This window comes from Antedon mediterranea, chromosome 5, assembly GCF_964355755.1.
Source record: "Antedon mediterranea chromosome 5, ecAntMedi1.1, whole genome shotgun sequence".
NCBI classification, from domain to species: domain Eukaryota; kingdom Metazoa; phylum Echinodermata; class Crinoidea; order Comatulida; family Antedonidae; genus Antedon; species Antedon mediterranea.
In genome coordinates, this window is record NC_092674.1 from 5221821 (window position 1) to 5245631 (window position 23811).

The 23811-nt window shown below is 33.9% G+C and overlaps 1 protein-coding gene across 2 annotated transcripts; it reads right to left on the minus strand.

Annotated features, from left to right (window-relative positions):
* Positions 1–1386: 1386 nt before the first annotated feature.
* On the minus strand, positions 1387–17679 carry LOC140048896 (armadillo repeat-containing protein 3-like). 2 transcript variants are annotated; one of them, XM_072093697.1, is made up of 19 exons: positions 17636–17679; positions 17072–17189; positions 16642–16759; positions 16130–16255; positions 14501–14569; positions 13437–13638; positions 12678–12846; positions 11976–12159; positions 11636–11788; positions 11218–11503; positions 10381–10453; positions 9820–9956; positions 8693–8861; positions 8372–8472; positions 8096–8194; positions 6865–7077; positions 4747–4909; positions 3695–3793; positions 1387–3406 (listed from the first exon to the last, which is right to left on the minus strand). In XM_072093697.1, the coding sequence occupies exons 2-19, from the start codon at positions 17117–17119 to the stop codon at positions 3296–3298; spliced, it is 2520 nt and encodes an 839-aa protein (XP_071949798.1). In that variant the 5' UTR covers positions 17120–17189; positions 17636–17679; the 3' UTR covers positions 1387–3295. The 2 variants fall into 2 exon arrangements, with proteins under 2 accessions (XP_071949798.1, XP_071949799.1); XM_072093698.1 differs by lacking the exon at positions 17636–17679 and adding an exon at positions 17564–17590.
* Between the last annotated feature and the right edge of the window lie 6132 nt (positions 17680–23811).

Sequence of the window (23811 nt, forward strand, 5' to 3'; positions counted from 1 at the left end):
CCTGAATCCGTCTTGGCACTAATTCAGCTACGGTACTGCATGCGCTGATAGAGTGTGTGCCTATAGGGTGAACTGTATTGCCGGTATCCATTGTAAAGTTAAGCATTCAATATAGCCTACCCTATAATTTAATATAATTATGTATTATGATAATCTGCGTGTTGAACGTGATTCAAAAGGAGAGCAATATAAATAGATAAATGGAACAATATTTCAACATTTTTTTGCACACATAGGCCTATATAATAAAATGTTGACATTTCAACTTCTATCTAACATTATTTATAATATACAAGGCTGCCGCTTGTAATTTAATTTTTGAAATGTGAAATCCCCTCCTCTATCCGAAAATGTAAATTTTATTCTTTTCTTCTCTGCGCGATTTTCTTTACATTAGGAAATCTCTTTACAATAATAATAATAATAATAACAATAATAACACTAATAATAATAATAATAATAAAATTATTAAATAGTTTATCCATCCTGTAATTGGCGAGTTACTCGCTGTTGGATGAGTAGGCCTATGAAATAAAAAAAAAAAAAAAAAAAAAATAATAGTTGTTATACCCTACAAAACATTTTATAATGAAAGCGGATACAGAAAATATATAAATCTTCTTTTACATTGTATCAATGCGAATCAACAGTTAGGAATTCGATCAAAAGTATATTGTTGTTTATTTAAGGGTTGCATAAGTACGGCGTAATTCTGCGGTAAATCGATAAATAAAACCATCAAATCAATCGACAAATGCAAGTAATCAGAACATCAATCGATACATTCAATCAAAACTCAATCGGAAAATTCACTCAGCAGATCAATCGATAAACTTAATCAATCCATAAATCAAATCAACTAATCAATTGATGAATTTAATAAATTAGCAAACGCATCAATAATTAAATCAATCGGATTATTCTGTCAATTTGTTGATTGATCAATCAATCGATAAACTTAATTAGAAAATCAATCGATAAATCCAATCAATAATCATAATTGATTCAATCAGAGTAAATTAACTCTTCTCTGATTCAATCAAAGTTTCTTGTTTCTTGCGTTGATAAAATCAGGGTAGAATTTCACTCTGATAAAATATTATAAATAGCCAATCACACACTGTATATCTTAATCTTTCTACACTATCAAAATAGTTTGACAAAGAAAGTGTGATGTGCCCAAATACGGTAGTAACATGATCAAATAGTTTGCTAATTTAAAAAAAAAATGGTAGTGATATTACATATTCGTGTCCATATATGGGCACATCATATTTTGTTGTCACATAAAGTTTGATAGTGTAAACAGAGCTTTAAACACTATGGTGGTAGAATCAAATGAATCACTCGAAACACATAGTTATATTATTTCAATATTTACATACATTTCACAAAAAGAATTCCCCAATACCGTGGACTTTGGACCCACGATTGTTACAAATAGACCTGAAGTTTGCATTAACTAAAAATACATTGTTTTGATAAACATATTCATATTATGTTATACTATAATTCAGTGACAGATGTAATAATATATTAGTGCTTAATTAGGTACAAATTGTAACCAATTAATCAGACCAGGGAAGTTCCCTGTTCAGACGTAACTCTAGCTTGGAGGAGGTATTGGGTTGGATCCACACCCGACGTCAGCTTCCAATATAACAACAACTATAGCTGTCACATTTTCTGCCTGACTATAATTAAAAGGAACATTAGCTATGACGAAGGAATATTGTTTTTCGAAAGCTTGTCACTTATTTTTGGCTGTTTTATTTTACCGTTTTGATTTAACTTGTACTGCCTATTTTATTTGTACATTTATAATGTATATCTCCATTGAGATCCAACCACAGATACCCACAGCATTGTCATTTTTCAGTGCTTATTTTATTTGTATCTCCCTTGAGATCCAGCCACTGATACACACAGCATTGTCATTTTTCAGTGCTTATTTTATTTGTATCTCCCTTGAGATCCAGCCACTGATACCCACAGCATTGTCATTTTTCAGTGCTTATTTTATTTGTATCTCCCTTGAGATCCAGCCACTGATACCCACAGCATTGTCATTTTTCAGTGCTTATTTTATTTGTATCTCCCTTGAGATCCAGCCACTGATACCCACAGCATTGTCATTTTTCAGTGCTTATTTTATTTTTATCTCCATTGAGATCCAACCACTGATACCCAACATCATTGTTGTTTCTTCAATAATTTGCCTTTAGATTTACAATAAAAGGATTCAGGAACTAAATCACATTATAGGTAATTTCATTATTGTGGATAAAAGAACAAGAATTTGGACACGCTCCAATATATACACACTTGTAATGTACAATTAATTTACACCTTTCCAGGATTCCTGTGTATTCAATGCTAATATGTGGTTCATTAACCTGTATTTCCTTAAAAATAAAATTGCATGGATTATCATACATTGTGGTGATCCCTCGGGATGTTTAGGTTGCTACACCTGGTACCATACAAAATGATTCTTTTTTTTTCTTGTTTTTTTGGCTGTATTTGTTAACTTTGTATGGTATTGACATAAATCAAATCACATATATTGTCTAGACACAGTAGAACCCGTATTAAGGGGACACCTTCACGACCCAACAAAGTGTCATTTAAAGGGGTGTCACCTGAATAGAGGTTTACCATAGTGTTATAGCATATACTTACCCTCCTTTGTTTCACAGGGAATAGAGGTGCCACCTGAATAGAGGTGTTCCCTGAATAGAGGTGCCACCTGAATAAAGGTGTTCCCTGAATAGAGGTGCCACCTGAATAGGTGTCCCCTGAATAGAGGTGTCATCTGAATAGAGGTGTCCCCTGAATAAAGGTTTCTCCTGAATAGGGATGTCCCCTGAATAGAGGTGTCCTCTGAATAGAGGTGTCCCCTAAATAGAGGTGTTCCCTGAATAAAGGTTTCCCCTGAATAGGGATGTCCCCTGAATAGAGGTGTCCTCTGAATAGCGATGTCCCAAAGGAGGGGTTAGTTATCAGTGCAGTATGTAACCCATTAATATTATTTATTTCAACTATATTTTATGACGGTGGTCCATCCAGCCGAAGCTGATCATTAAGGACCTTCACAAAAATACAATTTAAATATAAGTAACAAATAATAAAATTTTCATATGATAGAGGCGGAGTCTTATATAAGCATGTTCAGGTGTTGTGGAAGGTACCCTATACTTAAGCACAAGCATATCATATTCAACGGAAGAGGTGGTATTCAGTAACAGTAAAAAAAAGTATAAAAATACTGATTATGAATATTGTTTTTTATTTTTCATATGCTTTGATAGTTAACCGCATCTGATGAGTCTGTTCGCATAAGAATGCCAGGTTCATGAATCAAATCAACTATATATGCCTTTGGTGGAAAACGAGGAGCAACCCCCTGAAATAAAAATAAAAGAATACGTTTTAGACTTTATATTAACAGCTTCTTTATTTTCCAATAATTGCAGTAGAACCCATATTAAGGCAATAAACCTAACAAATTTCCCCTTGATAGCAGTGACCCCTGAATATGGAGTTGGCCCTAGGGTTAAAACATATTTCCCCTCTTTTATTTTTCATTTTTCAGGTGTCCCCCTTATAGAGGTGTCCCAAAGAAAGAGAATACATATATTGTGTCATATTGTGACTGTCATTACATAAATATACAAATTAGTAAATTACTGACCATCATGGAATGGTCATCAACCAGCATGACCACGTTCCATGCTCTGTTGTAGTCGCCTCTCGTCAATGTGCATGCAACTCCAATACGATCAGCCAGGGCCTAGAAAATATGTAAATAATCATTTTTAATTTAAACGGATTTGTTGTGGTTTTGTTTAGTACTTTTACTGAATAAGATGATTGTGCCACCACTAGATTTAAAATAAATTATTTTTACAGTAAAATCCCTTTATGGAACTATTCAAGATATACCTCTATTTCAGGGGATACTTTCTTGTGACACTACAGGGCAATATACAGGGCAATATACGTTACATATATTCTAATCAGTTTACACCGCTATTAAGACGATAATGTCCTATGAAATGACAAGTGATTGATAGAATTGATTGAATTTATTTGGTTCATACATAAAATACATTTTAAAACAGACAAATTACAAAAACATCAAATTCAAAGACAACTCCAGAAATATACAAAAAACAGAAGGAGTCAAACAATGGTAACAGAACAAATGAACCAAGGATAATTAGATAAAGTTTCACATTTTCAGTGTAACTTATTTCCATCCAAGTCCTTATGTACATTTAGCTGAGACAAAATTTAGACATCTTTAATTACATTTATTTTAGCAATATATTAAACGCAATTACTTTAAGTGAAAATACATATAGGAAATATTATGGAAAATTCTTAAAATATTCTTTGACTTTGTCTTTAAACAACTTAGTAGAGGTTGTGGCCTTAATACAATCTGGAAGAGAATTCCAGTTTTTTATTCCGTTGTAATAGAAGCTGGTTTGTCCAACACCATTTAGGCGAGGGATTTGAAAGTTATGTTTTCTAGATCTGGTTTCATGTTTATGGGCGGTATAAGTGGTGATATATGTCTTAGCATCACTAAGGTGTCCCTTTAATAGGGGCTCCACTGTAAACATAATGTTAACAGACATGCATGGTTTGACATTAAAGGCGTGTTCACCAACAAAAAAAAGGGTAGGATATAATATGAGGTCTGCGGTTTAAAATTACAAATCCTTATAAACATTTTACCTTGAACAGGAGAGCTCGGTGGTAGTGAATTCCGGTCGTAATCTTACCGATCGGAACCACGTTGCTCTGCAGGTCGTACTTTAGCTGACTGACAGGTAGTTCGTAACTGAAGCTCGACAACTGCCCTCTCTCAATACTTCCGCCCATTTTATCGCTCACAAACCTAAGATCAATTTCAAACATGTACGAAATTAAATATATCATTAAAAGTTGTTGATGTACTTTATTTTTTACTGTTTCAACAATAAAATTTGATACACCTCTTACGTCTTAATCTCTGTCTACACTATTAAACTTTATGTGACAAAAAATGTGATGTGCCCATATTTGGACACACCACAATTTTTGTCAAATTAGTTTGATAGTGTAGACAGAACTATAGATTGTTTTCAGAATAAACTATGTTTCCTTTAAAAAAAATTGGTAATAAAATTCCTAAAATTTGCATAAATGAGTTAATTTCAATAAAGTTTACACTAGTTAAACATCATCTAACCAGGGAGTTGACAACTCCCTGATCTAACAGTGAAATAAGTTTCATTGTCATATAAGATACTATAAGATTTTAAACAACATTGGGGGGGGGGGGAGGTGTTATACTTTTGTTGGTATATATCATTATATTAAATTGAAGTGTTAAACTGAGATTTGCCCTTTCAATTAATGGATAATTGATTCATATATATATCATGACACCTTTTTGTTCAATCTCCTAATCTTGTGACTAAACCCTTTTAATAAAATGTTTTCGTAAATAGATCCTGCGGGTAGCTGTGTTTTTATGCAGCTTAGAGACATTCTTATAAAATGATGTCAAGCTATTCAAACACTGTAAGTTATTAACAGACATGAACTTTCTATTTAATACAATTTGTCAAAAAGGATTTAAACAGGACGTGTTTAATTCATTCATTGTTATATTATTAGAAGGCCGTCAAAAGGCAAGAGGAAGTAAACTGAAGAATTAAGTTTACTTAAACAATTATACTAATACTGTAGTAGTATGTACAATAATGGAACTAAACATATCACCCTCTCTAAACAGACACAAATTAATTTCGGTTCGTCAAAGGAATTTTCTTTATCAGCATTATGTGAACTTTCAATTTTCAAATCAAAAGTTAGATTTTAATCAGTATCAGAGTATTGGCACTAAACTAATAATGAAACTAGAAAATGTTGAAGAATTGTGATCTTGTTGCTCAAATCATTGAAGAATATCTGACTGCATATTTGAATTGAAAATATTTTATTTATACTGGTCGCCCACTTCAGACTGGTCTCCCAGATGGCAGAGTTATGATCAGTGGCTGTGATGTACTACAGTAGTACACTGGGGTACTCCCCTACTCGTCTCAAAAGATGTACTAAGTTCTTTAAAGTGCATATGAGCTAGATGTGTACACTAGACCTACGGTTTATAGTCTTTATCATGGTTGAAGAAGATGACATCACACAAAGTATAATGAAAATAAGATAAGAAAATATTCTTAAAATAATAAGAATTTTTGCACTAAAAACTGTTCAGTTTCAATGCTATTTTTAAATCTTAAAAAAAAAATTAAAATATATATTTATTCAGTTCAACTGGAAACTGAGGAAATTTGATTTAGGGCACCTTAACGTGGGCTTATGTGGACACGGAACTCAATGCAACTGTGTCAACTTAACTTAATTGACCTTAACTCAAAGTAATGCACAATTTAAAAAAAATACAGTTGAGTTGAGTTGAAGATGGTAAATTGTTTCTGAACGGAAAGGAACTAAAACAAAAAGATTCAGTTTAATGTCAACTACTAAGCACATTGTGCGCACGGTATGGTAAACATGACTAGCTACAAATAAATAATGTTGATATAAGTTTGCAGTACACCATATACACTCCTAAGGACGATCAAAGCATATTGATTAAAACGTAAAGAAACTCGACAGTTCTTTTTATAACTAATATATGTGGTGTACCGCAAACTTTATATCAACATTGATTTCACCATGCAAACCTTAAAAAAATATAGCTACAATAAGTTCCACATGGCTATAGTAATCGTATTTATACTGGTCCCTTTTAGTTCCTTTCAGTTAAAATAAACAAATTATGACACAAATTAAGAAACTTACTGCGCTAGTTGAATAACTTGTTCTTGTGTTGTTGGAAGAGGTGCAATATTTAAAACAACATCATTCAGATACTCCTCCAGTTTGGAATCTGTCGGAGGTTCAAAGGTTGGCGGTTGCTGTGCCAATAATGCCTGCTGTTCCTCCAATCGCTCTGCCTCCAGCCGTTCACGTAACTCGCGTTCCTCACGTTCTTTCTTGCTTTCTCGCTTCGCCCTAGTATTGGCAAACATCAACGCACTGTTGTTTGTAAGCATGTCGAATAAAGAAACTGGGATATTACAAAAGAGCCGATTTGATTGGTCCCGTTAGAGATTAGTTGAGTGCAGTGTTTCATAGGAATTCTCAAATAAGTGACAACAGACAAACGGGCTTGTTTTCACAATAAGTTAAATATACCATTTCTACCTACTATTACAGTGATTGTAAACACCCCACCTAGGTGTATAAATGGATACCTGCTAAGGTCAAGACACAACTGTTATTACTAGCAGCATTATGGAAGTACGGTTTCAACCATATGTGTTTGATCAACACATGAATGATACTTACAGCGTATATAGGTTTCACAACATTAGAATATCATTATTATTGTTACACAGTAATTGTCCTTAAATGTGTTATTTAATCTAGCTAACCAGAAAACATCCACCATACTTAATAGCCCTAATGTAGTAATAGCAAAAAATGTGTACATCAAACAGGAAAGTCTTGCCATTAAAATGCAGGCATTGCTATAAAGTACACAAGTGAAAGTGAAAAATTGGGATCACACACACACACAGATAAAATGGTAACATGAAATTGATATTACGGTTAAATAAGTGATGATACTCTAGTCTTATGTATATCTTTGCTTGAGATAAAGGTAAAGGTTGACCCTGGTCTCCCAAATTTCAGTTTATTTTGTTATGCATATACTCAAATAGACCAAATAAATAATGAAATGAAATGAAATGATAAAAAAAGTCACAAAACAAGGTGGAAAAATATTAGAACACTGCACTGTATCTTGGCCATTCACACAAATAATTGCTTAGTTTTAGGTGAGAGGAATACAAACCTCAACATAAAAATGTGTGTCTCTTTCTATATTGTAGATAAATGACAGTTTATATCCATAAAATATGAAAAGACAGCGTATCCAGGCAATTCACACAAATATTTGATTAGTAAATTAGTTTTACTTGAGATAGACATACAAACAAACATATGTTTATACATAGATACCAACCCTTTAAGAAGAGCTCTAGATGACCTGCCACTAACTTGTATCTTTGAGTCTTGTTTCACATCCAGGTCTGATGATGCTGGAACAGGTGAGGCTGGCAAACTAACAAACAAAATGCCAGGACAGTTAAGAGCAGTCACCTTAAGTTTGACAGGGAACTATTAGTGTCCTTAAAGGAGAATATTCTATCTAAGAGCCTCCTGTGTTTTTACTTGCGCTATGTGTTGTGTAACAGATGTATATTCATAACCCCACTTGTATATATAACACAAATATTACCTTGTAGACGGAGCAAAGTTTACTAGTAAAATGGGCCTTTTCTGATTGACCTCTCCTTTACTTAATTCCTCAAGAGATAAAAACCGTGACCCGGCTCGAATCTAAATTTCAAATGAGATAAAATAATGATAATTATATAACAGTAAATATTTTCAATTGGAATAAATTGAATACAGATATGTTTAACACATTTATAGTAAAGTAGAAGGGGACACCTTTAAGCAGTTTGGCTATACAGTATTTCAAGAGATTGTGTCCCCGTAATACTCCCTTGAAAAAAGGGGTTCCAATGTACTTTAATTTTATAAATTCCAACCAGACCTTGCCAGCATCATAAAAGCCATCTCCAATGACATCTGTTGCTGATAGTTGCCCTGTCAGTGCATACTTGGCTGGCAATGCGTTATCAAGAAGCCTTTCCAGTGCAGAGTCGCTGAAGCTGTTCTGTTTTGTAGTTGATTGTTGTATGTCCTGTAAAACTTCTAACCCACTAACAAATAGGCAAAGTAAATTAACAGTATGTGGATATTTTTTTTATACATTTTGGGCATATTTTGTATATATTAAGCTCTGTCTACACTATCAAATTTATCAAAAGTGATGATATATATCATGTTATGTCATATCACTACCATATTTGGGCACAATACACTTTTTTGGTGAAACAAGTTTACAAGTGTAGACAGAGCTTTAAGCCTACAACTTAAATACAAATAAATTAGTATAGTGTTATCCAAAAGCTTGGCATATATATATTCTTTCTGGCTGTTTTACTTCACCATTTTGATTTAGCTTTCTGCTTTTTTTATTTGCATTTCAATTGAGATCCAGCCACTGATAACCACAGTATTGTCAATATTGTTATGTAATTTTTCTTTGGATTTAACATGAAAATATGTGCTATAGAGGGCGACAAAGAGATTTGATATAATTTTCATTTGGCTACTTTATTGGTTAAGTGGAGCTGTGGCTTGGTGGTTATGATGCTTGGCTACCAATCTAAGGGTCCTGGGTTCAAGTCCTGTCATATGTCAGGGTTTTTTTCTCATGACAATTTACAACTCCACTCCCAATTGTTTATGTAGAGCATCTTGTGTATATGTTTGTCTTGTGAAATTATTAAATAGTTTATCCATCCTGTAATTGGCGGGTTACTCGCTGTTGGATGAGTATGAAATAAAATAAAAAAAGTTAAAAAGTGAAGCACTATGTAATGACTAAATGTATGGTCAATTGATAAGGTCAACAATCAATCAATTGATTGATCAATCACTCCGTGGATGATGCAGGATTTTGATAATAATAATAAGGGTGGGGGGAGGGGGTTATTTGGTTGCTTGATGTTATGTGCTGAACTTAAAAGTCATAATTTGCATTAAAATTCCCAAAATTTAGACTGGGCACCCCTTTAATCCGACCATGCACTCAAATAATCCTAACTAGCTCACCCTATTTTGCAAAGCTCAGTAGCTATGACTGGATCATTTGCACACACCACCACTGCCCAAGATGCAGCTCGTCTTACTTCATCATTGTTGGACTGGAGCAGCTTTAATAACGGGGGAAGCCCTCCTAATCCCCGGAACTGAAACGTAAATAATACATATTTAAATACTACATTTCTTAAAAGTCCTTTTTTTATAGTGAATGAATGAGAAGCTAAGTGGGGCTGTTATCCATGGCCATAGCATTTTACGCCACATCAGAGCAGAGGCAGCGTTTGCCTGAGCTCCCTCTATCGTGAAGTAACTTGATCAGTGGGCCTATACCGTTTCTGTCTGACACCTCAACGCAATTTTGAATCATGGCCTAGCGTAATGTTGAGCACATCTGGTGGCGAAGTGCGCTCTAGAAATCTGCATTATTATTATTATATAGTAGATATGATATATAGTTTAACAGTAACATTAAAGTGATTATGTGCACATAACATGTATTGTTATTATAAATATCTTATATGGTTATCTCAGTTTATATTATTGTTTATAAAAGACATATAATGAACAAACCTGGGCCTTAGCTTCAGAATCTGAAACGAACGAAGCAAGTGCCAACAACGCTTTGCTCTGGACATTTGTATTCCTACAAACAAAAAATGTTATATTCAATTCAATTTTATTTTCCAAATAATATTTGTTTTACAATGATAAATAATATTACATTTTAAAACATAAGGAAGGAGCTAGAAAATAGTGTAAACACTAATCAAGTCCAGTCCCTTTAACATAAATTATACTTAACTAAATTTTACAAATATGGGCAATAATTTCATTAACACAGGCCTAAAAATAAAAACTTAACGGAGAAATATAAAATAAGTTTTAAAACAATCCCATTTATATATTTAAAAATTTAAATATTACTACTCTTCTTCATAAATAAGATAAATAAATAATTATATATTAATATTAGAAAGATAATAAAAATAAACCTAACAGTGTTAATAATAATAATATTGTAAGCGCTTCAAATTATTACCCCGATCATTTTTTTTTATTAAACATCAATGGAAACATATTCTCATTACATTATTACAGCTAGTAATTGATCTCACCGCGTACCCATTTACATCTGGGTGGAAAGAGGCAAACATAAGTAAAGTATCTAATTGCCTAAGGACACAAGCAATGCGGTTGGAGTTGGATTCAAACTCATTATCAGTAATCCAATGTCTAACACACTGCGCCACAGACTCTCTAAAAAAGTCCCCTTTATGAGGTTGAGGTATTGGCCATGGAGGAGATCCTGTGATTTGTAGCAAGCTACTGCACTGTGCAACACAATAAAGAGACAATGCCGAGGAGAGACAAGAGCAATAACAAAATGCAGTCAAATGCACTACTTACGAAGACTGCATTGGGGCGATTAGAGCCCCAACCACTCCTTTTCCCAGAGTTTCTGTACGAAGGATCTCATCAGTGGCTAAGTTAGTCAGAGCAGATGCAGCGATTGCCTGAGCTCCCTCTTTACTGTCGTGAAGTAACTCGATCAGTGGGCCGATGCCGTTTCTGTCCGACACCTCAACGCAATTTTGAATCATGGCATTTGTCAGGTTTGCTATTGCTAATGAGGATGCTTCACGCACGTCTTCGTTTTCACTTGTTAGAAGTTTTACAATTGGTCCAATACCATCTGAAATTGTTAGCAAATGAACATACCTGTACTATACAGCCCCATGTACAGCCAACATAAAATTATTTTAGAGTTGGTTCTTAAGGTACCAAAATGGTTATCCTTGGTGGGTCATAAATAAATTCAGCTTACCATATTCAAATATAGTGCTCCTGCTTAGGGGGTTCTCAGCCATAATTGCAAGGGCTTGGCAGCATGATGCCTGCACTAGCGGACTTTCAACTTCTAACAAGACAATCAACGTCTTCTCTCCTTCTTGTTCATGGAAGATCTTGCAATTTTCGCCTGTATCACAAATAATTCATAATAACAATTGATACAATACAAATAAAGTTGAGGATAATGACAGATTGGATATAAAAAAAAAATATTGTTCAGATACACATGGATAGATGCATAGATATATTTGATAAATACAGATATTAAATGGATAGATAATACTAATAGAACATAAATAGAAGATGAGCTTTACTGTTTCTGGCTGCCCTTGCTATTGCTCTGGCAGTGTAGCTTTGTACTTCTGGTATCTGTGATTCAGCAGCAAATGCCATCAGCTTCTGAAGACCACCAGTACTCTGAATAAGTTCCATGCTCTCAACATCTTCCAGACAGTTAGCCATCACAAGAAGAGCATGCACATGTAATTCTTCATATTCCTGAAAGAACACAATGAGAGAGATTAATGAGATGGAGTGGAGGGTCCTGCTGGGATCAAATCCTGTCAGATACCATGATTTCTTCTCATGACAAAACAAATCCACTCAGAAAGACTTATAATAAGAGAATCTTTTGTATCTCCACCATTTGGCTAACCTTGGCCTAAATGAGAGTAATAATCTGCTCTAATGGAATATCAGGTCACTGATCAGCTTTAGATAAGTGGATATAAGAATCTAATTACAGCAAGATTAATTTAATCATATGATTTAATTAAAATAAACTGATTAGAATATGCTTATCATTTATGTTCGTTTTCATAATACTTTGTAATTATTCTTGCACACTAAATTTTTGAACAGATATGCAGCAGTTGGAGGAATGACTGCACTGTTCACTTGGCTGCCACCTAGGGGACTCTGTAATAATAATAATAATATCTACCATAATTTATTGATTGTATTAAATCTGACATAATTGCAAGGTCATACCTAAGTACAGTAACTGAAGACCATACCTTATTTCCTATGAAGTCTACAAGAATCTCCAGACCTTCAATCTCCCTCATGGCTTCTCTGTTGTCTACTTCTTGAGTACAGGTTATCAAACACTTGAGGGCAGTCTCCTGAATTATCGGATACTCTGATTTTAGAAGCTCTAACAATGGAGGCAGTCCACCAAGATTCCTGGAAAAAATAATTCAATACTTAATAACCTATTTAATAGAATTGAAGAAAAGGAACAGTTGAAAAGGTTGTTTTTAATATGTATGTTTTTAATATACATGTATTAACATACAGTATGGGCTGGATATAGGTTAAGCTAACACAGTAGACCAAACAAGTGTCCCGTTAATAGTGTCCCCTTTGGTCATAGTGCTAAACAACTTTATTTCACAATAGTGGTGTCCCTTGAATAGAGTGTCCCCTTTGGTCATAGTGCTAAACAACTTTATTTCACAATAGTGGTGTCCCTTGAATAGAGTGTCCCCTTTGGTCATAGTGCTAAACAACTTTATTTCACAATAGTGGTGTCCCTTGAATAGAGGTGTCCTAAAAAGGGGGTTCTACAATACTTTTTAACAGACGGTATGTCTTAAGCTCAAACTTTATGTGACAAAAAAATGTGATGTGCCCATATGAACATGATCATGTCATATCACTACCATATTTAAGCATATCACTACCATATTAGGCACATCACACTTTTTTGTCACATAAAGTTTTATAGTGTAGACAGAGCTTAAGCTTCAAAGATGAACTGACATTCTACAGACCTGATCACAGATCGACATGCGTAATCCTGCAGTAACAAAGAGATGGCTTCTGCAGCATTCTTTTGGACATCTGCATCAGGATCTGATAATAGCATTATCAAAGGCTCCAAACCATCGTTCTGCATTATCTGTTCCTTTGAAATAAACTCTTGTGCCATGTTTAGTAGACATAATGTGGAGAACTCGTGAACTAACGTTTCCTCTAGAAATACAGTATAAAAAAGATGTTTTAATCTTTTTATAATTATATATTATAATACTGTACTTTATATATTGTTACCCAATCACAATTAGTTTGAAAAGAATTTGATTTTTGAAAAGTTAAATTATACTATAAACACAAACCAACAATGGTGATGGTAGTCTATGAGTGCCACTTACATGGATAAACCAACAATAGCCCTCTCTCTCCAAAGAGAGGATACATTTACGAAAAAAAGAAATTCAGTTTAGGATATTATAATCCAGTTATAAAACTGCCAAAAGGCTTGTGAATGGCAAAATAATAATTGCTTTTTGTTTTGTTTATATATTTAGACAAATTGCCAAGGAAAAACCATAACTGGATTCATTTACTTATCCTTCTTAAAGCAATCCTGTTCACAAGACAAACAAGATGCTGTACATAAACAGAGTCTTAGTCTTTGGGAGTGAAGTTGTAAATTGTCATTATAAAAAATCCTGAAACTGACAGGACTTGAACCCAGGACCCTTGGATTGGTAGCCAAGCATCATAATCACCAAGCCACAACTCCAATCGGTTTATATATTAATTTAGAAAATCTAATATATTTTTTACTTCATTTCTTCCATGGGATGTGATCACCAGCATAATTGTTAACAATCTATAAATAACTGACACACAGGTTGTAGGAGTCTACAGAGTGTATCACAATTATTATTACTGAAAAACTTAATAAACAGACTTATTATTGTAGTATAAATATTATTACCAAGTGCTTTTTGTTTATAATACAATAAATAAAATATTATTAATATTTATCCATCCTTAATTGGTGAGTTACTCGTTGTTGGATGCGTATTAAATAAAAAAATGAATATACCTTCTGGTCCAAGAAGTTTAATGATATCTGGAATACAGTCAGCTTTCCTCAATAACTTTCTGACTTCAGCTAAAATAAAACAAAAATTAAAGAAATATTATTTTAAAAAATTAGAAAAAAACAATGACAGAATAGGTCACATACTAAGTTTATTCACCATAAACTAAAACTCTATCTACACTATCAAACTTTATGTGATAAAAAAAATGTGATGTGCCCATATATGGACATGATGATGTCATATCACTACCATGTCTGGGTATATCACTACCATATTTAGTTTGATAGTGTAGACAGAGCTTAAAGGAATTGAAATAAAATAACAATACATTTTATAAAGTTTCTTTTAAAAGAAGATCTCCATGCAGAAATTGTTTTTTTTAAAGTTTACATAATAATTGTTATTTAAAATAATAGGGACTAAAAATTCCATATATTATTATGGAATATATGAAATTGCTGTATTGGCTTGCAATACTATGGTACTACTAGGTATAGTATTACAGCAGAGTTCATATTTATTTACTAATAGTGTCAAAACAAATCATCATATATGTATAATGTAGCTTTCAATTTGCGAAACTATGTCACGTTAGTTTATTGTGCGAGATATTCGTGGGACGTGTTGACACAGGTTTAATGGTCTGTAGGTCCAGGCGATAACTGACAACAAATTGATTGACCTAGGTCAGTATTTGGTCCTCGGTCGTCACAACTCGAAAGCTCTCAACAACAAAAAACCGTAATTGTATATTCTCTTTAAACTTATAAAACTTAACATATTCTTTATATAATGGTCAATTCAATTCATATATATCGGTCGATTTCAATTTCATGTATTCAATTTCTTAAGCACAAGTTGTGCTTAAGAAATAGAATATTGATGAAATGTCTAAAATAAAGAGGGTATAAATGATCTGGTTATGTTAATATTCAATTATTAATAATATCTGAATAATCAATAAAATCTCACACGAATATTAACTATGATATTCTGTGAATTATGTAAAACAGATTACTGTATAAATAATTCATAAATAAATCATGAAAAATTAATTTGTTATTTATGGATGGAATCGATAAGTGATTTAAAATATGATGTGCCAAGAAGTTTAAGAGAGTTTATAAAAAATAACAGACAAAGTTGATCTACAGAAAGTCATTTAAACTAACAGAATGTCATGTATACTGAACTGAAACTAGATAGGTTTCACCATTATATTTCTCTCTCCAAAAAAAAAGCATCTTTGGATCAACGAAGTGTCCTCTTAATAGGAGTGTCCCCTGATAGGAGATGGCCATAGTTTTAAAACATATAGCCTCAAGTTTATTTCACAGGGAAGTATCCCCTGAATAATAATAATAATAATAATAATAATAGCGTCCTCTGCTCAGGGGGTGGTGTCCCAAAGAAGGGGGTGGTATCCCAAAGAAGGGGGTGGTATCCCAAAGAAGGGGGTGATATCTCAAAGAAGGGGGTGGTGTCCAAAAGAAGGGGGTGGTGTCCCAAAGAAGGGGGTGGTATCCCAAAGAAGGGGGTGGTATCCCAAAGAAGGGGGTGGTATCCCAAAGAAGGGGTTTAATTGTACACAACTGTACACATCTACAACAAAGTAATCATAATGTTACCATGTCCTGATAGAACTCCTAGGGCCATGATGGCATTCCGTCTAACAATTTTCTCAACAGAAACAATGAGCTGTAGAAGTGGTGGAATGGCACCCAGCTCCATCAGTAAACCTTTATTTTCATCACCTAATAATGGAGATAAAAATTGAATGAATAGTTAGTTTAAACAGAAAAATAGGTGAAATTAAAACCTTTAAGTTATGTCTGTGTATCTTCAATCTAAAGCTCTGTCTACACTATCAAACTTGATATGCGACAAAAAAATGTGATGTGGCCATGGACATGATGACATCATATCACTACCATATTTTGCGTACATCACACTGTTTGATAGTGTAGACAGAGCTTTAGAAATCTGTGATTACCAAAGTATTGGAAACACCCGGATTTCTCCGCAGCCGTGACAAACTGATGGTAAACTTCAACAAGGCAATGTTTTTAATTTCCAAATATAAAATTTCTCTAAAATAAAACTTCTGGCTTCAAATCAATTAACAGTAAAATTCACTTACATTTTTCAGCATATTTGTAAATAGCTTCGCAACCTTTGATCAGGATAGTGTCTTCTGGACTACTTAACATCAGCACTACAGTGGCAGCCTTTTTACTTTCAATTGAGACAGGGTCAAACTATAATTTATAAAGAAGTTAATAAGAGCTTAACTTAACTATCAATGAAATACATTGTTTAACTATTTCACTATAATATCTGTATGTTTTACTTTTAAGAATAAAAAGGAAACGGCACTGTGTTAGCTACAATAAACATTTCTATTATTAGTATTGGTGTAGAGTTTACTGTAGTCATGTTTGTAGGTTGATTATACTACTAGTTACTAGAACGACTGTAAAGAAAAATTTTTTTTTAATCCGATTCTTGTTTATGAATGTTCAAACAACCTTAGGCCTATTAATTTTAAAACATCAACACACGTGACTTACCACATCCTTAGGAGGAGCTTCATTTTCTTTTTTTGTCTTTTTACCCATCCTTTTGTTGTCTTGTTTCTATTGTTGCTCTATTATCCTTGAGAGTATGTTGTGATGAGTACAGTATCACCTATATTGTGAATGAATGAATGAATGAAAGAGAAACATTTCTATTTATTTTATTAATATTAATTATTATTAAAAATTGATTTAAAAAATAATAGGCCTAGCCTAGGCCTAGCCCCCTACTACCATCAACTCACTGAAATTCTACTACTACCATCCAACTCTACTACTAGAGGCTACCTCTTAGTAGTTTAGGCCTACTGATCCTAGGCTAGGCCTACTACTACGAACCACTTCCTTCCCTCAGCTCCGTCCGTATGCCGGCCTAGCCTAGTAGGCCTCCTACTCCACTCCGTCAAGAACGGCCAGGCCTAGCTAAGATTTTATACAGAATACCAGAATAAACTAATAATAATAAAGTATGTTACTGTACCGAACCTTTGAAACAGAATCTTTAATTTATTTTAATTAATAAAACTGCTTTTTTTTGGGTAATAAACACTCATTTACCTTATCAAACTTTCAACATTGTGTTTCGAAAAAGTAATGTTTTGTGCTGTTGCTACATGACGTCACATAAATATGTGTAAAAACAACGCCCTCTCTCTCAAGAACTTTCTACGATCTTTTTGGCGGTTTTACATGCGAAAGAATATTAACTTTTCTAGGCCTAATAAGCAATTTAATGTAACAAAGACCTTAGCGAGAGGTTAAAAACAGACAAGGCAAAGATGCTTTAAATATAATTATTAATATAAAATATGACGATCTGTGCCGTCGTCTGGCTACGAACCTGAAAATAAATATTTGTTTTAAATGAATTGTGTGTTTATCTATATCCTTATTATACAAATGGAATATTATTAAAAAGTATTACTAAAGAAATTTAACAACTCATAACAACATACGTCAGCGAATATGTGTTTATTTTGTCTAACATTTGCGTTGCAGAAATTGTTGATTTACCCGATATATAAAATATAATTGACGAGAAAATTTAATCAAATTGATGTCACGGGACATTTGTATTTCCTAGTTATTATTGAGTTTAAAGTCGTCATAGACGCGTCTTGCTGCTCCGTTGTCGACGCTTTTTCATTGATTTTGGATCGAATAGACACAGTATTTACCGTACATAGTTGATTGCACTTAGCAAGACTAGGAAAATAAGAAATATTGATTTAAGTGTACCGTCGTTTTGCATTTTAAGCCACCACTGTTTTGTGAAATCAAATTTTTCGGCCTACCGTACTAAACCTTATACTAACTAGCTAAACACCCTTTCTAAAAGCTAAAGAAACTTTCGATTTGCGAGAACATATGACGTCATATTAATTTATTATGCGCATGCGTTTGATTTTGGTTTCGCAATTTTGTCGAATTTAGCCCCCAGGTCACCAGATGACCTTGGATTCACACGACGATACGTATATGGACAACGAATTGATACAAACGACGTAATGCCTAATTTACATAAATCCATGCCCGTCCCTGATATGCAATCACTTTAGGCCTACATAATACACACATATGAGATCCGGATCCATTATGTATGTATCATCCTCCTATTCTACGTTGTAGAGCTGGAATCGAAAAAATTAACAGCAATAAATAACCTACTGAGGTATTCGATAAGATGTTTTCCCGATTGCATTGAACATTTTCATTTTGTCCGTTAGTTTGTCCGTCTGTCCATCTTAATATTTTAAGAGCCGTTTGTTATAGATATGATAGATGTGATTTTCTTTACAATTAATGCAATCTTTCTTTGATCTTTTCAATAAGTGGTTATCGATCAATATTTGATATTTAAGGGTGGTTCCCACTAGAGATGCAACGCAATGACGTACGCGCAACGACGCAGGCAAGATGATTAATGACAAGCCACTGATCGAATAAATTATCACTTGTGATTGGTCAAATCAGTTACGTTGCGTTACGTCCTTGCGTTGTGTCGCTAGTGTGGCCTTACGCTTAAAAGGGCCTCATTAATTACTGTATCTTATTGCGGTTCTCATTCGAATGTGGCACTTGTTACGTTATTCGAATGATGTATACTTAGTTATTCAATCACTCTACATTTTTAAAGCAAGATATAAAACGTCGTATTCCAGCTGTGGTAGGTTCATTATTCTCACACGATTCAAATGCAGAAAATCGTAATGCCATTATTCCGTAAGCATTTTCGTTGTTTGTTAAGCTACTTCAATTCCATAGGACAAAACCAATCAATAGGAACGAGGTTAATAACACGCAAATGCAAATTAATTTTAACATGCGGCGAACGAGTATTATTCTGTTAATCTTCGTAACAGACAGTTGGTCGCAATATGTAATTAAAATAATTTGCATTATTGTGAAACTAATAGCTTTCTTCAAAAGTAGTCTGCTGCCGGCAACTTCCGGTCCAGTACGGGCTACTGTACGAGTCCCACATAGGCTAAGGCCCATTTACACTCTAGGACGATAACGATCGACGATAAAAAACAATACAAAATGTAATTTTCAAGTATAATACAAGTTTTCATCCTATAACTATGGATAACAATAGGCTTTTTACACTAGGACGATAACGATCGACGATAAATAGGTAAGCATGAATTTTTCTTACATAAAACAAAAGAAATTAGAAAGGTTTTCGTTTTGGAACTACAGTATAGAATAATCATTTATGCTGTCTTTCATAAAATAATGTTTAACCCAATCAAATCCCACTAGCAACGCAACACAAGGACGTAACGCAACGCAAGTGAATTGACCAATCACAAGCGATGGCTTATTCGCTTGTGATTGTCTATAACTTCGCTTGTCATTGGTTAAAATGCTTGCGTTGCGTTTACGTCCTTGCGTTACGTTCTAGTGGGAACCAAGCTTAAGGGGACACGTTCGGGACTAGTAAAAGTGCCCATGGACCGTGTGTTAAACGTGCCTCTCTTTTCGTTTCGCTTTGCTCGCCTATGCATTCACCTCAGATCAATGCGCTTAAAATGGACAGTTAGCTGGAAAAAGTGACTATTTTTGGAGAAATGTACGTTTTTAATGATTGAATAAATAATGTACAAGGAACTCTCAGTTCATGAATGTTGATATATAATATTCTTCTTGCACTGAGAACGGAGTTATAAGTTTACGTACGGTCAACAACAGTGATCAGCGAATTTAGCGGATTAGTATTCCAAGCATTAACCAATTTGTTTACAGTCGTGATTTTACTTGATATTTTATATTAGTTTTCATTATAACAACATGACGTGAGGTTCACAAAACGCACGTAGTGTTTCCTGTGTGAATCAAGTCTTAGTTTATTCGAGCACTGGTCATTGTTCGAAATGACGAGAAATCGGAAAAAATATAAGTTTTATACGATTTATTTCTTTACAATTAAACAACACTGTACGGTTTGATGATAAAGGATAGCAGAAAATCATGTACTTTGATAATAGAAATGCTTATGGCAATCAAAATAAAACATAATACAATCTGCAATAGTCGAATAGCAAATAGAGGCATGTCATTCCACCACCTTCATCAACGATTATTCAGAACCATACAGGTCACGTGTCTTTGTATTGTTGAAAACAGTATAAAAAGCATTAAACTCTGTCTACACTATCAAACTTTATGTGACAAAAAAAAAATACGATGTGCACACTGACACGATGACCACCATATTTGAGTACATCACACTTTTTTTTTGCCAAACTAGTTTGATACTGTAGACAGAGCTTTAGACAAACAAAACAATTGAGTGGGGGTTTGTTGATATTGAGAGAACTAACAATGTTAAAGCTCTGTCTACACTATCAAACTAGTTTAACAACAAACGTGTGATGTGGCCAAATATATGGTATGGTAGTGATATGCTTAACTATGGTGATATGACCATGTCCATTATAGGCACATTTTTTTGTCACATAAAGTTTGATACTATAGACAGAGCTTTAGTTTGGCTTTGGCCTATATCTTAAAAGACTTGATAGTGTAGATGGAGCTTTGACTTTGGCCTAAGTCTGTAGAAGACCTGCACGTAACACTGAATAGGAAATAAATACAAGAAAACAAGAAAACTTTATTGTCAAAGGCCAAATACAGTATATTTGTAGGCGTCTGAACATTTTGATACGCGGTATATGATTTGTGTTTGTGTGGATGTATTGTAATTTCCGTATTTTTTATATAATTTGTTATTCAAAGACAAACATGCCTAAGCTCAGTTTCATAAAGGTCAAGCGATTATCATATATTATTGCAAAATTTTGAATTAGATGTTTTCTTAACAGTTGATTTACCGTACCGAGTCTAGAACAACAAATGAAATACAAAAGACGTTTTTACTTTTAGAAATTACCAGTGAAAAACCATACAAATAGTAAAGGTTTGGTAAATCTTGGTTCCCACTGGGGAACGCAACCGCAATAATCCATCGCTTGTGATTGACCAAGCTACGTACGTTCGCTTACGTCCTTCTTACGTACTCGCGCTGCATCCTAGTGGGAACCAAGCTGTAAGCGTGGTTCCCACTAGAACGTGACACAAGGACGTCAACGCAACGCAAGCGTTTTAACCAATGACAAGCGAAGTTATAGACAGTTAGCAATCACAAGCGAATAAGCCATTGCTTGTGATTGGTCAATTCACTTGCGTTGCGTTACGTCCTTGTGTTGCGTCGCTAGTGGGAACCACGCTTAAGCGCGCATCAACCGCACCGCAAGCAATTTGACCAATTACGACGCGTGAACCATCCAGACTGTCGCATGTGATTGGTCAACTCACTTGCGTTGTGCCTACGTTGCGTTTCATCAAAGTGGGAACAAAGCAGCTTGAACTGAGATATTTGGCACTCGCGTTTAATCGAGCTGTTGAAACGCTCACTCACAAGTCAAATTACGTCTAATATTAAGCGTGGTTCCCACTAGCGACGCATTGTAACGCAACCTACGCAACTTAAGAAAATGCCCTTCCGATAATGTTGTGTGCCCCCGCCGCCGAAATCAAATCTGCGATGTTTGCAGCACTGATGCGTCGTCGGTTCCCACTTGTGATTACGCAATACAGCAATTTGCGTTAAAACGTCGCTGTCTTGCGTTACGTTGCGTCGCTAGTGGGAACCACGCTTTAATTTCATTGGCGAAATGATCTTATTATTTCGGTCCTACTCTACCTTCAAATTAACTTCCACTGAACTACAATGATAACACTGTAAATAGATTACTCGTTAGCCGTAGTATGCATGTAATAACATTTGTCATATTAATTATTATTGATAAAGCGTTAACATTCATAATTATTTTATGTTCCTGGAAACACTGGTATATGATTATCGCTACCAGCAAATTATTCCAATTAGTTAATCAATATTGCTTACGTCATCTTCATTAATTTTAATAAGGTTTACATGTATTATAAATTAAATAAATCATTGAGTGAAGCCTTCCTTTGAATTATAGAAATAATTATACTGACACAAGCATAGACAGGTTTCGGTTCATTAATTCATTAATTCATTCAATGTGACATTTATTTACTTCAAGAAAAACAAAATGTAGTTTAAAAAAAAAACAATAAAAATTGAAGAAGGCATGTTCAGAAAAGGCAAAATGCTTGTGGAAGACATGCCCATAGACAAAGATGATATTTAAACAGACTGATAAAAAATAAAAATGTATCATATACTATTATATATAGTCATGTATGAACGCATCGTGCAATATCAAAAATAATGAACAATTAATCAATCGTACAAGCGTTTTATCTTTTAATATAAAGATCGTCTTTATTATGATCAGTCAATATAATCAGTCAAATCATCTTCATTATTGCACCCGCTTTTTGGTACTATTGAACATTGTAAAAGTGTTACACTGTAAACAAATAATAACATAATATCATTATTACTTTTATAATAATTGCCCCCCTGAACATATTTTTTTTTTAGTATGTCATTTTTATGTCGCATAATAGTTATTCATTTGGACCAAAAACTGGATCTAAAATTATTTATACATGAACATGAATGTACTAAAGCAAGACAATGAGTTTTTAGTTTAAATTAACCGTTTATTTTGTCTTTTTATAAATCATTTTTTTCCCTATAGAAGTGATTAACTTTATTCTGATTTTGAAAATCTGATTGTATTAATTGTTCATGTTCATTCAAAACACAATAACTATATGGAATACTTGTCATTATCATCACAACATAACAATCATAATGTTTTTTAACATGATTCAGATCTATCTTGTCGATGTTCTGTTGATCGATATTTTTCCGCATTCAGTAAGCAAAGAGAGAAAATTACCTGCGTGGAAATTCAGTACCAATATAATATATTTCCAAGTTAAATTTTCTGCCCGATGTCATTACAAACTATATGAGGATGATTTGTAGTAATTTTTTGCTGTAATTTCAGTCAGCACATACTAACAAGATCATGGTTGGTTAGCAGTGCGATGGATATTGGGTTTATCGTACGTTATCAGAACGAATACAATGCTTGATAATAATTCGTACAAAACGTCGTCGTTCGCTTTTACCCAGCGCTACAACATCATAATGTGGGTCATCGTTGATGACGTATTGTTGTAATTACGAAGTGAGAATTGTGTGTATTTACGAACGCAAAGCACTATGCCTTTATCTCGATCACCATCAATACATATTCAGTCTTACGCATTATCATAATTAC

Excerpts from the sequence above, each read along its gene's own strand:
- LOC140048896 (XM_072093697.1), bottom strand. The coding sequence starts at position 17,119 with ATGGGTAAAAAGACAAAAAAAGAAAATGAAGCTCCTCCTAAGGATGTG. Across the intron at positions 16,256-16,641 it reads TTACAAATATGCTGAAAAAT|GTGATGAAAATAAAGGTTTA; the intron begins GTAAGTGAATTT and ends CTCCATTATTAG. Across the intron at positions 13,639-14,500 it reads TAAACTTCTTGGACCAGAAG|AGGAAACGTTAGTTCACGAG; the intron begins GTATATTCATTT and ends CTGTATTTCTAG.